This window comes from Triplophysa rosa, linkage group LG10, assembly GCF_024868665.1.
Source record: "Triplophysa rosa linkage group LG10, Trosa_1v2, whole genome shotgun sequence".
NCBI lineage: Eukaryota > Metazoa > Chordata > Actinopteri > Cypriniformes > Nemacheilidae > Triplophysa > Triplophysa rosa.
This window is the reverse complement of record NC_079899.1, coordinates 4,440,178-4,454,383: the sequence shown is the minus strand read 5'-3', so window position 1 is coordinate 4,454,383 and position 14,206 is coordinate 4,440,178. Positions and strand designations below refer to the sequence as shown.

Here is a 14,206-nt window from a genome sequence, read left to right as displayed (position 1 = left end):
GATTTGTGTCGTTACTATTTTAGCACAGATCATTCAAATCATTCAATTGGAAGTACATTTTTAAATATAAAGATAAAGTACTATGCAGTTAAAATAATTTTGTAATTGATAATTTTCCCTCCTCTGATTGTTTGTCTTCACTCACATGTGCAAGTTTTTGCTTGTGATGTTATTGCACGCTTACACTAGTGCTTTTAAAGTTTTTTGTTGTTAAAAAGGGCAGATTTTACGTGTTGTACCCAAGGTAAAAGATCGCAATCTCGATTCAAACACCCACACGATCTCATTAATGAAAATCAACAATAATCCTCTGACTAAAATCATAACGCTTCAATCTGTGCTGGTGCTGCCGCAGAAGCAGAGAAAGCATTATCATCATTATGCTGGGTTCACACCATGCGCAAACAATCACGTTCCACGCTCTTTGTTGTTGACAGATATTTTCAACCTTCGCGGAAGACGAGTTTGACGCGCGTTCGTGGCCGTTGCGCTTCCCAATTCGCATCATTCGCACCACCTGCCGCGAATTCGTGTCTATACATATATGTAATTTACATACAATTTACGTAATGTGTTACACTGGGTTCACACCAAACGCGAATTAAGCGTTTTGCGCAAGTAAATTACATACAAAGTCAATGCAAAGACGCGTATAGACGCGAACTCGCGGCAGGCAGTGTGAATGACGCGATTCGGGGGGGGGCGATTGCCGCCAACACGCGTCAATCTCACCTTTCGCGAAGGTTGATTCGCTTAATAGGACTAGGTGTTATAATCCCACTATTTCAGCACAGTTGAATTGCCCAATAGGACATTTCCCACACCTTATGCATGACAGGGGAAGCAGTCAAGAATATGAATAGAGGAAAGTAGGTCTGAGGTTTCACTGGTTCGTCGGGTAGGCATCCTCTGTGTTTGGGGGATAAATGATTGTAGAAATACATAGCATACTTACCTTTCCTTGCCATTGAGTTGTGTGTCCCACTTTCATCACATCCATTATCCTGGGTGAAGCATGCCTTTTGGTGAGGTGCTGCTGATAATGCCCTTTGTATGATTCCCATCAATGCGACACATCGTCAGTTGTGCACCTCAGCCTCATTGGGTGTTTCGGCCCTTTATCACAAGACACCCTCAGCCAAGGGAGGCCCACCACAGGTTGATCAGACCTGTGTGTGTGTCGCATTGTTACAAGGTCATCTGGTAGCCCATGCTAGAGGTCTGCACGGGCTTTAAACGAAAGATCGAACCCGGCCCGTACCCGAGATTGTTTAACCCGACCCGGCCCAACCATTACAGTTACATTTTAAGCCCGAACCCGACCCGAACCCAAAGTGCGTATAACAGCAAGCTTTGTTGAAATGTGCTGCATTTTATGATTGCTTGCGATGATAATTAAACAAATAGCTACATGTAGGCAAACACAGTTTCATCAAGGCACGGCGGCCCCCTCAGCAGTGAACACACAAGAAAAAATAAGAAATACCACAGACTTACCAATAACTAAACTTTGCTGTGGGTGAACAGGTGTAAAAGTCAAAAATCATTTTTGAACCCACTGGAACTGTTGGTTTAAGCGCCGTCCTCCTCTGATTAAAAGTTAGCCCAGCTGCACTGAAGTTCCTCTCGCTGCTGCTGCTAACGTTACTTACAGGGATGCTGAGGACACTACGGGCCAGTCTTGACAGTAATGACAAGATCATAATTCTTTCAGAGTGAAGCTATTCCTGCATCATTTAGAACTGTAATACGTTTTCCATAGCTAATATTTTGCTTTATCGCACTCATCTTACCATCACCTGCTGTGTCGTGACAACGAGGACAAGAGCGGGTGCATGTGCGCAGAACAGTTTATGCGAAAAGTGTGTGTTTTCTCTCGTGTTTTTTTGTGGTCGCAACGCAGCAAACACTCAAGCAAACGCCACGGCATGCAAACTTGTTTGTATATAGCCTATATATTTTTTTAGTTACAAACCCGACCCGAACCCAAGGCTATTCATTAACCCGACCCGAAGCCCGCCAGTTTTTCGGGCCCCGTCGGGCTCGGGTCGGGTTGCAGACCTCTAGCCCATGCTGTGTCCTTTCTGCACCACTGACCAGTTCTTGATTGTCCACCACTGGACCTGTCCTCTGAGAGTGACCTATTTGTCAGCTATGGTGACCTCTGCATTTAAAACGTCCAGTGAGAAGTGAACTCACGCACTGCAAGTCGTGAACACATAAACACCAGAAGCAGTGGGCAGCTATTACTGCAGCTCAAAGGCACCTCAGTCGTTACCCGCCGGCCCTGAGAATCGAACCGGCAACCTTCTGGTCACAAGTCCGACTCTCTAACCAGTGTCACGACTACCCACACCGTTGATGCGCGCTCTGTGCCCCCGGTCCCATATGGTATAACATTAAAACACATTACCAAAATCAACGCAACTATATGCGCCAACCCGTTGGCTAAGGCTGTTATAGCCCTACTGGCTCCGTTAATGCATGCTCTGTGGCCCCGGATGGCATAACATTACAACACATTACCATAACCTCATCGCAACCATACACACCACCCCATTGGCTAAGGCTGTTCTAGCCCCACTGGCTCTGTTAATGCATGCTCAGTGCCCCCGGTCCCGTATGGCATATCAATACAACACACAACACCATTTTATTACATGGTCACTTGGCAGCCCATATTGCGTCCTTCCATTTCAACCACAGCCAGTGGCTGCTTCTCAGCAACAGTGGCAAATTCTTTGACTACCGTCCGTTGGGCCTGTCCTCTGAACCCCACTTCCTTAAGCAGCCTTGTAATGGAATTGGAAACAAAGCCCCTGCAGTCCACTTCCACCGGGAACACTTTTGCTGTCCCCGATCTTCAGCCTCTGCTGCCAAGTTGCCATACCGGAGATTTTCTTTCAAATGCTTTGTTAATGGCCTCTTCCCAAGGTACAGTCAACTCAACTATGAGGACTGTCCTACTGGAGCTGGACCACAGAACCATGTCTGGCCGCAGGTTGGTCACTGCGATTTCCAAGGGGAAAGTAAGTCTGTGGTTTAAATCAACTCGCATTTCCCAATCCCTGGCTATACTCACCAGACCTGAATCTGGGGTTAAGGGCTTGGCCCGCGGTTTCTGCCCTCCCGAATAAAGGGTTGCCTTTTTAGCGAGTTAGCCTTGGCGTTTTGGGGGATGGCATTTGCTGCCACTCTCTTGGTCTCTACTGCTGCAGCCAAGCACTTTAGTACTTGATTGTGGCGCCGAGTGCATCTCTCCCCTGTGTCAAGCTCTTCTTACGACCCACAAGAATATGTTTAAGGTTTGCTGGAGCTGCAGATAGGTGGCAGGCTGGATCCTGTCCACACCAAACATGCAGATTTGTTGGTGAGGGCAGCACATCATATGTAGCTCTTAAGATAAAACTTAGCCTGTTTGTTTCCATACTCCACAGCTCACTCCAAGTGATTTTGCGGCGTTCAATGCCTTCCCACCTCATCCAACGGACTTGCTGGGCTTGAGAGACCGCTCTGGCGCATCTACTTGCTTCCTCTTGACGCCGAACCTCCTCCACTACCAGGTGAAGCTGTTCCTTTGGTGTCGCTTTTCGCCACGTGGGTGTGGTTGATGCCCAACCAAGTCCCCCTCTGCCATGTTGAACTTGTCCCACGATGTCCTTATGTCTGAGGGCTGCCTTTGCATCTCCTATCACTGTTGTTGGGTTCCATTTCCTTCCTGTCACTACTGTTTGAGCAGCATATCTTACACAGGGATCACAGGATTCTTTGAGCGTTATCTCTAACCTTGTTTTGTTGCATTTATATTCCTAGGCTTGAAATGGGAAGAGAGAGAGCTCCATTCCCGTACAGCCCTATGTTGCTAAGACATCTTGGTAGCCCAAGCCATTTCCTCACTTGTGTACTCACCAATCTCTCCAGGTTACTGGCGTGAGACACCGTGAAGCTCATACATTGAAATTGGCCACATCAGGCATGGCAACAAGCCATATCGGAAGCACCAGAGTTTCAGCTTCCCAGGAAGAGCTGTATTATTGATTTTCTTGAGTCCACTGACTGTCTCTGAGTTGTTCCACCTGCTCGGCGTCTTTAAGGTCTGCGGTGTACTACCGTCCAAGGCTTTTGATGGGCTTTTCTGTGACCGTTGGTATGGGCTCACCCTTTATACAGAACCTGTCATTGGTAAACCGGCCCTTGACAATAGAAATGCTGCGGGATTTGCTGGGTTTGACCTCCATTTGTGCCCAAATAATGTTCTCCTGGAGCTAAAAAACATTTGTCAGATCGCGTTACTCACGCGAAAATAGCGAACTTTTCCTGCGAGTAATGAGCGAGGAACGCGATTGTTCGCGTTTCGTGTGAACCCAGCATTAGGTATGAAACGACGTCATAAACAGTCTTTTAATCCACACACTATCATTATTTCTGTTTCAAATGCTCACAGAAGTACTGGGATTAAAGCAGAGAATTTACAAGCTCTCACTCTGCCCAAATTAATCTCACACCAAATAACAGACCAACATAAAGTAAATACAGCCTGACAACAAAACTGCTCTATGATTGTCTTTCAGGTTTGTTACATTGTTCTGATTTTGATTGAAGTTTGAAGCGTGGATATATCCGAGTGCGCGCTTATATTTGTCATTACGGTGAAAACACGTCATGAGAGTGTGTGCCGCGCTATTAGAGCTTTTCATCAAGTTGCCACTTTAGTTTACCTATTTGTTGTTAAAAAAAATCACACTATAGTTACTGTAGGTTAACCATGAAATATTCATAATTTTGATGCAAATTACATAGGCATCCTAAATAAACAATTTTTTGTCAGAACCTCTAGTAAATGATGTATTACTTTGTCGTCATTCAGAATCGTAAAATAATCGCAATCTCTATTTGAAACGGAAGAATCGTGATTCTCAATTTATCCAGAATCGTACAGCTCTCCAAGGTGTAGTAAAAACAAAGTATTTGAAAGAGAAATAAAAAAGAAAACAACTTTGTAAATAAGAAAAAATGAACTAATTAAAAGTTTTAGACAGAACTATTTCTCTAGTGGGATGGCATTCTCACCCAAAATTGAATCTATTTTTTAAAGGTGTATATAAATTAGGTTTTTTTAATAAATCTGCAAACATAAATAAGCGGTTAATATATTGATGCTTGTGATCTTTTTAGTTAGGGTAGATAGTTTTTTTGCAGACAAAAGATCTGTAGACAAAACTGTATTTTGTTTTCCACTAAATATGTTTTGTGTCAGAGGATTTGCCAATCCCTCTCTCCTCCGTTTACTTTCCTGACTTCTCCCATCATATTTTTCTGTCCAATAAGGAAAAATTCCCATAAAAAACAAAAAAAAATTGTTCTGCATTATTTAAGAACTGTTTGGTCCTCCCACCTAAACTCCTAAACCCACAGGCAGACGAGCTGTTAAAGTGATAGTTCACCCAAAAATGAAATTTCTGTCAACATTTTCTCACCCTCTTGTCATTTCAAACCTGTATGACTTTCTTTCTTCCACAGAACACAAAATATATTTTAAATAAAGTTGGTAACCAAACAGCGCTGGCTAGCACCAATGCAAGTGAATGGGTGCTGTCGCTGTTGGGTTATCAACATTCTTCAAAATTTTCTTTTGTGTTCTGCAGAAGAAAGAAAGTCATCAGGTGTGAAATGACAAGAGGGTGAGTAAATGATGACAGCATTTTCATTTTTAGGTGAACTATTACTTTAAAACAAGCAGAAAAATAAAGTCTATTTCTATACCAGAAGTAAGCTGTGCAGATGTTTGCTGCTGTTTTGCTTAAAAGAAAAGAGACAATGATATTTGATGCACTCATGAGGGAGTCACGGTATAAAAACGCTATATCATCATTATACAAATCAACATGAATTGAGATGACAGAATATTTTCATGCCTGTTGTATTTTAAATAGGAATGATCTGAGAGTTTCTAAATCAATGCTGTGATCTGATATGAATCTATAGAGTCAGAGTAACAATAGACTGAATACTGTATGATACAATCCCCACAGCACTAGGAGTAGGATGAGGCTGATTTTGTGATTACAAAAGCTGTTGTAGGTCTATTTGAGCTGATTTGGTTTTTCAGTGTGATCGATTTTAATAATAATGTTATGCCATATGACAATATATTTCATCATTTTATGTGACTTTATGACATTGTTCTGAGGAGGATAAGGTCAATTGGGAGCAGTATAGAACATAAGACAGTACAGGAAGGAACAGACTGTGATAGTAAAGCTTTTTGGAGTGTCCTGAACAGGGTTTAGGCTAGTCCCAGACTAAAATAAATGTTTGAGCTGTCTTAACTGAAAACTGCTTGCACTACTTCCACTGAACAAAATTATAAACGCAATACTTTTGTTTTTGCCCCCATTTTTCATGAGCTGAACTCAAAGATCTAAGACTGTTTCTATGTACACAAAAGGCCTGTTTCTCTCAAATATTGTTCACAAATCTGTCTAAATCTATGTTAGTGAGCACTCGTGTGGGTGAGCCATCACCCTAACCCTAAACCAGCCATTGAAGAGGAGTGGACCAACATTCCACAGGTCACAATCAACAACCTGATCAACTCTATGCAAAGATGTGTTGCACTGCATGAGGCAAATGGTGGTCACACCAGATACTGACTGGTTTCCGGACCCCCCAATACAGTAAAACTGCACATTTTAGAGTGGCCTTTTATTGTGGCCAGCCTAAGGCACACCTGTGCAATAATCATGCTGTCTGATATGCCACACCTGTGAGGTGGATGGATTATTTTGGCAAAGGAGAGTTGCTCACTAACACAGATTTAGACAGATTTGTGAACCATATTTGAGAGAAATAGGCCTTTAGTGCACATAGAAAAGGTCTTAGATCTTTGAGTTCAGCTCATGAAAAATGGGGGCAAAAAACAAAGTGTTGCGTTTATAATTTTGTTCAGTGTATATCAGTGCCATTGTTTCGTATTAAGATGCACACCATTAATGTTTGTTTTTAAGGAATGTTTGTAAAAACTAGGCCTACCTAAAAATCCTAATTTAACTAAGGCCTAGTCCTGGCTTAAACTAATACCTGTCCGGGAAACCGCCCCTTTAATTTCTGTTCTATGGGGTTCTGTTATCCTGGATTTGAGATTAAAATGACACTCAGAATTTTAAATGCAAGCTCTTAACCGACCACCCTACTAGCACAGTCTTCAGAGATGCTGTCATCACACAATAAATCACTTAAAAATTACACTGCTCAAAATTAAATCAAATTAAGGGAACAAAATCATCACAGCTTTACACCAAGGGGCAGTTTCCCAGAAAATGATTGGCTTAAACCAGGACTATGCCTTAGTTGAATTAGAATATTTAAGCATCTTCAACACAATCACACTTGATTTGATTTATTTTAAGATATATCAGTGTAAATTGTTTAAGATCAAGACACCTCTTAACATTTAAGTTAGTCTGGCACTAGGTTTAAGCTCTGTCTGTGATACCGCCCCCAAGTCAGTTAACCTTCAGGAATATCAATCAACCCAGTTAGGAAACATAAGTGATTGTGAACCATTTTTTACTTGTTTTGATGCAAATAAAAGTGACAACAGGTACACTGGAGAGGCAACAGCAAGGGTGGACTGGAGAGGACCATCCTCAGAGGGTCTCACATACCTCCACCTGCTACGAAGTATGGGGATGAAATCCTCAGCTCTATTGTCAGATATTATGGTGGTGCAGTGCAGAGCCCTCCTGGTGCATGATAATGCCCGGCCTCATGTGATCAGAGTCTGTAGGCAGTTTCTGGATGATGAAGGCATTGATGCCATTGGCTTTCACGTTCCCCAGACCTCAATCCAGTCGAGAATCTCTGGGATCTCATGTATCAGAAGCCATCCAGAAGCTCACTTATGCTCTGTGCCAGGTTTGGGAGGAGATCCCCCAGGACACCATGTGTCACCTCGTCAGGAGTCTGCCCAGACATTGCTGGGAGTTCATACGGGCACGTGGGGCCATTCACATTACTGACTAACATGAAGAGTTACTGTGGTGAAATTCAAATAAGTTGAATGAGCCACTATTATCTTTTTTTACAGTGATTTTATTTTAATTCCGACCCTGGATGTGTTTATGATTTTGGCAATCATTGACCATTTTCACATTAACCTAGATATTTCATTCATTGAGATCTCATACAGTGTGATTTAAGTGTTCCCTTCATTTTTTTGAGCAGTGTAAGGTTTAAAAGTGAGAGAAATACGGTATTAAGTTGCTTAATTTATACAAATTTGCAAAAGACAAGTGTGTGCGCGTGCGTGCGATCAAAGTTTTTGTAAAAAAGAATTAAGAGGTTCCCAAAGTCTCTAAAATTTGTCTGACTTATGATAAAGATCGAAAGTTAATTTCTCCAGAGGAAAAACAGGTGATAATTGAGATGTCCACATAGTAACAGATGGGACCTGGGGTGTAGACCACTTCGGCAGAATACATTTATTAACTAGAAATGAAAGGGTTACAAAGGCTTAAAGTTATAGTTCAAAAATAAAATTCTGTCATCATTTATTCACCCTCTTGTCATTTCAAACCTGTAAGACTTTCTTTCTTCCGCAGAACACAAAAGATGATATTTTGAAGAATGTTGTTAACTGGCCCACATTCACTTGCATTGGTTTTGTGTCCATACAATAGAAGTGGGGGCCAGTACTGTTCGGTTACCAACTTTCTTCAAAAATCTTCTTTTGTGTTGTGCAGAAGAAAGAAAGTCATAAAGGTTTGAAATGACAAGAGGGTGAGTAAATGATGACAGATTTTTCATTTTTGGGTGAACTTTAATGTTTGAATCAAAAAGGTCTTTGGAAGCATCATTCCACAAATAAAGTGCACTTTTTGTCATTCGACTGCTTTTACATTTACATTTTTACAGGACCTAGTGCTACTGTACCAAGACAACAAGAGACACACTGAATTTTCTTTTAAATATACTAAGGCCCTGGGTCTAAATTGTTTTGATCGTGTCTTTTGACAACTTTCAGAGGTAGTCGAAATTTAATTTGACTGCATTGCGTTAATAGTGTAGATGCTTATGTGGTAGAATGCTTTTGAACAGCCAAAGACGACTGTACTCTCTGCCTACGGACAAAATGCATAAACATGATAAGAAGTGCGCTAGCCATACAGGATTTCAACTTTGCCGGCTTAAGACTAAAAAGTTTGATTTGAAGATGAAACAAAGAAGTTTTGTCACTATTCCAGATTTTTAACACACACTTAACAGTGTTGAAATGTACAGTGGTCTTGCGGCTGTCGGAACATTTTTTTTCATTTGTCGTCACGTTTATATGTAAATTGTGTGTGCTCTGTCCGCGAGATGCTTCTGTATCTCCTGCTAGATGGCAGAAGGGAGAAGAGTTTATGTGAGGGGTGTGTATAGGGTAACCCACAATTTGAGCTATTTGGAAGCAGCGTGTGGTGTAAATGTCTGTGATGGTGGGTAGAAAGACCCCAAAGATCTTCTCAGCTGTCCTCACAGCTGCAGGGTCTTGTGATCTGAGATGGTCCAATTCCCGAACCAGACAGTAATGCCGCTATGAAGAATGCTCTCAACAGTCTCTCAGTTAAAAGTGATGGATGGGTGCTGGGAGATGGTCTGCTGGGCTTTCTTCGCTATGCCTCTGGCTGTTTCTAATCTCGATAAGGAGATCCAGAACCAGTTGCAGAGAGAGGTGCATAGATCCAGGAGGGTCAGCTTTCCAATCAGATGCTGAGGAATAATTGTGTTGAATGCTGAACTGTAGTATGAGTAGACCACCACCCAAATGGAGGGTGATGGTGTGCGGTACACAAACTGTAGGGGGTCTAGTGGGGAGGGCAGCAGGGTTTTGATATGCCTCTCAAAGCACTTGCACGATGGAAGTGGCTTTGAGTGGCGAGCCTTGCTTCCTTGATGGTTTAGGAAAATGTGTAACTCGTTTGTGTTAAGGCCTCTGTCTTCCATGTTTTGGTGGAGTCTCAGGTACTGGTTTGGGTTTTAGTGTGTGGTGATGTACTTGGAGTCAGTGACGTCAATGATGCATTTGCTGATTTAGCTGGTCACTGACGCTGTTTATTATTCTCAGGGGAGATCCTTCTACAGCCAGTCACAAACTTTAATAAAGACCACTAACAGCCACCTTGGTTTAAATTACAACCTAGGCTGACTAACACTTTCCTTGTATGAATATAAATTTGAATTGTTTACTCTGCTGTAAGAACAACACAGTCCAAAATATTGACATGAATGGAAACTTCATGAAACACATAGGTAAAAAGAAAAAGATGTTCCTATGTCACGTTTGTGTTTCGCGTTCCCCGCTTTGTTTGGATTCTACCTGTTGTTTATGGATTACATTAAGCATTACTGCATCTGGATCCTGGCTGATTGCTTCCACATTTTCCACCATACATTACAAGAGTATCACAAGATGTTGCCTCTCCTACAGTAATACCTATCTGTTATTAATCATACTCTTCTCCATCTGTCATGGAAAATATTGAATTACCTTTGCATCAGGCATGAAGCAGCTCAAATCAAACCAAGGTCGTGTGGATATGCTGCAGTTGGAAAGATTAAGAGATAGTGAAGGCAAAGAAACATTCATCCTCGAAACTTGATACTGTGTGTATGCGTGTAAGAGATAAAGAACAATATTAAATATAGAAAATGTGTTACAAAAGCTGTAAAATAGAGCCAAGATTTTCTGCACAGTATTAATGTGTGGTTTTCCACACTTTAGATATTTCTAAGTCTTTTGATATTATGGCCCTGCAGTTACAGTACATATTCATTTCTTTCCTTCATTTACCTAATGGACAACAAGGTCAGTAAGGGAACAATTATACACTCAGACACGCACGCACGCACACACACACACACGCACAATGGGGGATACGTAAGCAAGGTACAAAAGGTATATAAACCTTTATCCGAGTGTTTTGCGTGGCTGTGAGAAGACAGATTGTTTCCGTCTAACAGGAACAAAGGTAATATTTCTAATTAAATACTGTATGTCTTGAGCTTAAAAATAAATGTAAATTCCACTGATCAAATGAAAAATTCTGAGAAGTGTGATTGAAGTGTGTGTAAATCAGTATTTATCTGTTTTTTATTGATATTCCTCTCACTGTTTTTATTATAGCCATCATGTTTTGGACCATTAGACATGCAGGATCCAGCATTTTATTGTTTTTAATGCTTATTCATTTTGGAGAGCTATATGCCAGAAGTGATACGACTAACTGTAAGTTTACAATTAGTGACAGAATTCAACAAATGTGCTGGTGCGCAAGTCTTTCTCTACATTATACTTGCATTTCTATTTTCCATAGTTGGATGTGAGGAATGCAAACTCAAGGAAAACAACATTTTCTCGAAGCCTGGGGCTCCTGTCTATCAGTGTATGGGATGCTGCTTTTCTAGGGCTTACCCCACACCCTTAAGATCCAAAAAAACCATGCTTGTTCCAAAAAATATCACATCAGAAGCTACGTGCTGCGTAGCCAAAGAAGTCAAGCGGGTAAAATAAAACTTAATACTACTACTTATTAATTCATATTACTTTATTAATCTCATTTACTTTTACATGTATAACAAATATTGTTTTTGTTTCCTGTAGGTACTTGTCAATGATGTCAAACTAGTGAACCATACAGACTGCCACTGCAGCACCTGTTACTATCATAAATCTTAAAGACACACTATGACATTTCTGATTTCTGGTTCAGATTTAGTTATATTCTCTTGTTTACCTGTCATTTATGCTCAAATGCATGTGTTCTTTATGTAAATCATGCTGACTATAGTGTATTTAAATTCTCATTAGTTGAAAATGCCTTTTTATTTCTTCACAGTAGTGCTATTATATGTTTATTACATATTTGATAACCACATTTAGATTAAGTCCATAAATTAGGTTAGAAAATGGTTTAAAAAGTTGCAATCATTGTTGTCTGTAGTCTAAAGGCCTGAAGATGTTTAAAATGCAAGGCTTGTCAAATAACTATTTTATTTTACTCTACATAAAATGCTATTGTTGCTGGATTAGACACAAATCTTAAATAAATGTATACGGCACAGGCCTGGTTCCAGAAGCAAATGTGACTGAGGGTATTCTGTCACTTTCCATATTTGACTGCCGGATCTCTGCGTTTTACAGATTCGTGGTGTTTCCTCAGATATAATCAAAGTGAGCACTTAGATCAAGATATTTACATGACATTACCCAGATGATGGTGTTTTAGAACAGTGGTTCCCAAGGGGACCAGGGACCCCTTGCTCTGCACATTTTGCATGTCTCCCTTATCTAACTGTAACCAATAAACTTTTACTTTTGGCAAGGGAACAGCACCTAGCCTATACGATACAAAAAAGGAAAGATTCATATTTCACAAAAATAAAGATTTATTAATACAAATAAATAAACCACGTAACAACCATGAAAATATAACACATTACAGAAATGTATTCCCCCTCAAAAATATTAAAGGAATCATATTGCACGGCTAAAACGAATATTATTGTTTGTTTTAGATGTAATGCAATGTATATACACAATTTAAAGTTTAAAAAACGTTATATTTGTATCTCCTCTTTGCCCCGCCTCTCTGAAACGCGCTGAGTTTTTACAAAGCTCATCGCTCTGAAAAGCGAGGTGTGCTATGATTGGCCAGTTCACCAGTGCGTAGTGATTGGTCAAATACTGCAAGCATTTGACGGAAATGTAATGCCTCTTACCATATTCAGAACATCAGGTTCCAAAGCAATTGTACAGACAGGCGATAGAATGAAATTTACAATTACGCCCACCTTAACTACGTGTAGATTTGGGCGGTCTTAGTCAAATCATGTTACGAAGTTACGTAGATTCGCCGGGGTGTGGTTACACGAGGCGTTTCAGGCAAGTCTGGTTGAGCATTCGCTTTTAGATAGAATGCATCTTTTGTTCCCACACTTTCATTTGTGCAATGTTACGTGTCTAATACATGCATGAGCAACTTATAACACACCAAAAACACAGAAAAACACGTACTTCCGCCATATGACCCCTTTAATAATCAGCCAGCACTCTACAACCGCAACACAATCGAGGCTTATTAAATAGAACAATAAAAAAGTAAATTACATACAGATCCCCAAAATCATAATATATTTCAAACAAAATACCCCCCAAAAAAACAAAACCAATTCCACCATAAATCATGCAAATATTTAATTCATATGATATAAAGCATTAATAAAGTGTTTACTGTGGTTTTACGGTGCACTTTAAGGTCTGCAGGTGACAGAGCAGATTGTCAGTATAGACAAAATAATTTCCCAACAAATACTCTAAACTTATCACATACAGACCCTTTTAGGGCTAAACACATTTTTGGAAATCTGCATATGAAAGGACAGGTGCCATAATCAACTTCGTCTTTAAAGATCGCTTATCACAGGCAGTTTCTGCCAATCTCATATCAATTTGATCAAATTTATGAAAGAGAGATACAGCTGTAGGATTATTTCCGGAAAAACACGAGCTGCTAGAGGTGGGACTAGTGGGGAGAGTGGGATGGAACTACAGCATGAGCAAGCAACACATCATCACATTATTCCCTTCTGTACATTAAACACGTACATGCCGATTGCCAACACAACACAGACGTATGACTTAGTTTGACTTACCGCGTGCAGTTCATGTCTGGGCCATCTATCAGTTTCAAACGATCTCAAAATCCAGCGTTATATCCACCGTTTATATAACATCCATCACTGAAATGCTGTGAACAAACAGACACACCTAAACTTAACTATCGCAAGAGTAACGAGCTACAGCACAGCGCAGCCCATCTTGACGACGCAGCACAGAAAATCTTGATGGTAAGCGGGTTTTGCTCGATTGTTGGCTTGTGGGAGGGCTCTTTCTTTCGACCTGCCGTGCTTTTCCGGGAGAATGGCCAATAAAAGGAATAGGAATAGGAAGTGACGACACAGGGATCCAGAATTATAAAAAACTTTCTGAAACAAGTTACAACACTTTAATTTTTGCAATTTTACATGTCTAATACATGCATTGGCAACTTATAACACACCAAAGACACAAAAAAACACGTATTCTCTCCATATGACCCCTTTAACACTTATGCAAGCTAACTGGACCCACAGCTAAACAGTAAAATCTTTTCAAAACAATAAT

General features: G+C 40.6%; 1 protein-coding gene across 1 annotated transcript; it reads left to right on the top strand.

The window, feature by feature from the left end:
* The first annotated feature begins 10,879 nt into the window (after nt 1-10,879).
* cga (glycoprotein hormones, alpha polypeptide) lies at nt 10,880-12,116 on the top strand. The gene is made up of 3 exons (XM_057344910.1): nt 10,880-11,269; nt 11,358-11,545; nt 11,645-12,116. The coding sequence occupies exons 1-3, from the start codon at nt 11,173-11,175 to the stop codon at nt 11,717-11,719; spliced, it is 360 nt and encodes a 119-aa protein (XP_057200893.1). The 5' UTR covers nt 10,880-11,172; the 3' UTR covers nt 11,720-12,116.
* Nucleotides 12,117-14,206: the final 2,090 nt, after the last annotated feature.

What these genes read in the sequence shown, in the direction of transcription:
- cga (XM_057344910.1), top strand. Translation starts at nt 11,173, where the DNA reads ATGTTTTGGACCATTAGACATGCAGGATCCAGCATTTTATTGTTTTTA. An exon ending in CAGAAGTGATACGACTAACT is followed by an intron (nt 11,270 to 11,357) that starts GTAAGTTTACAA and finishes TATTTTCCATAG; the next exon opens with TTGGATGTGAGGAATGCAAA. An exon ending in TAGCCAAAGAAGTCAAGCGG is followed by an intron (nt 11,546 to 11,644) that starts GTAAAATAAAAC and finishes TGTTTCCTGTAG; the next exon opens with GTACTTGTCAATGATGTCAA.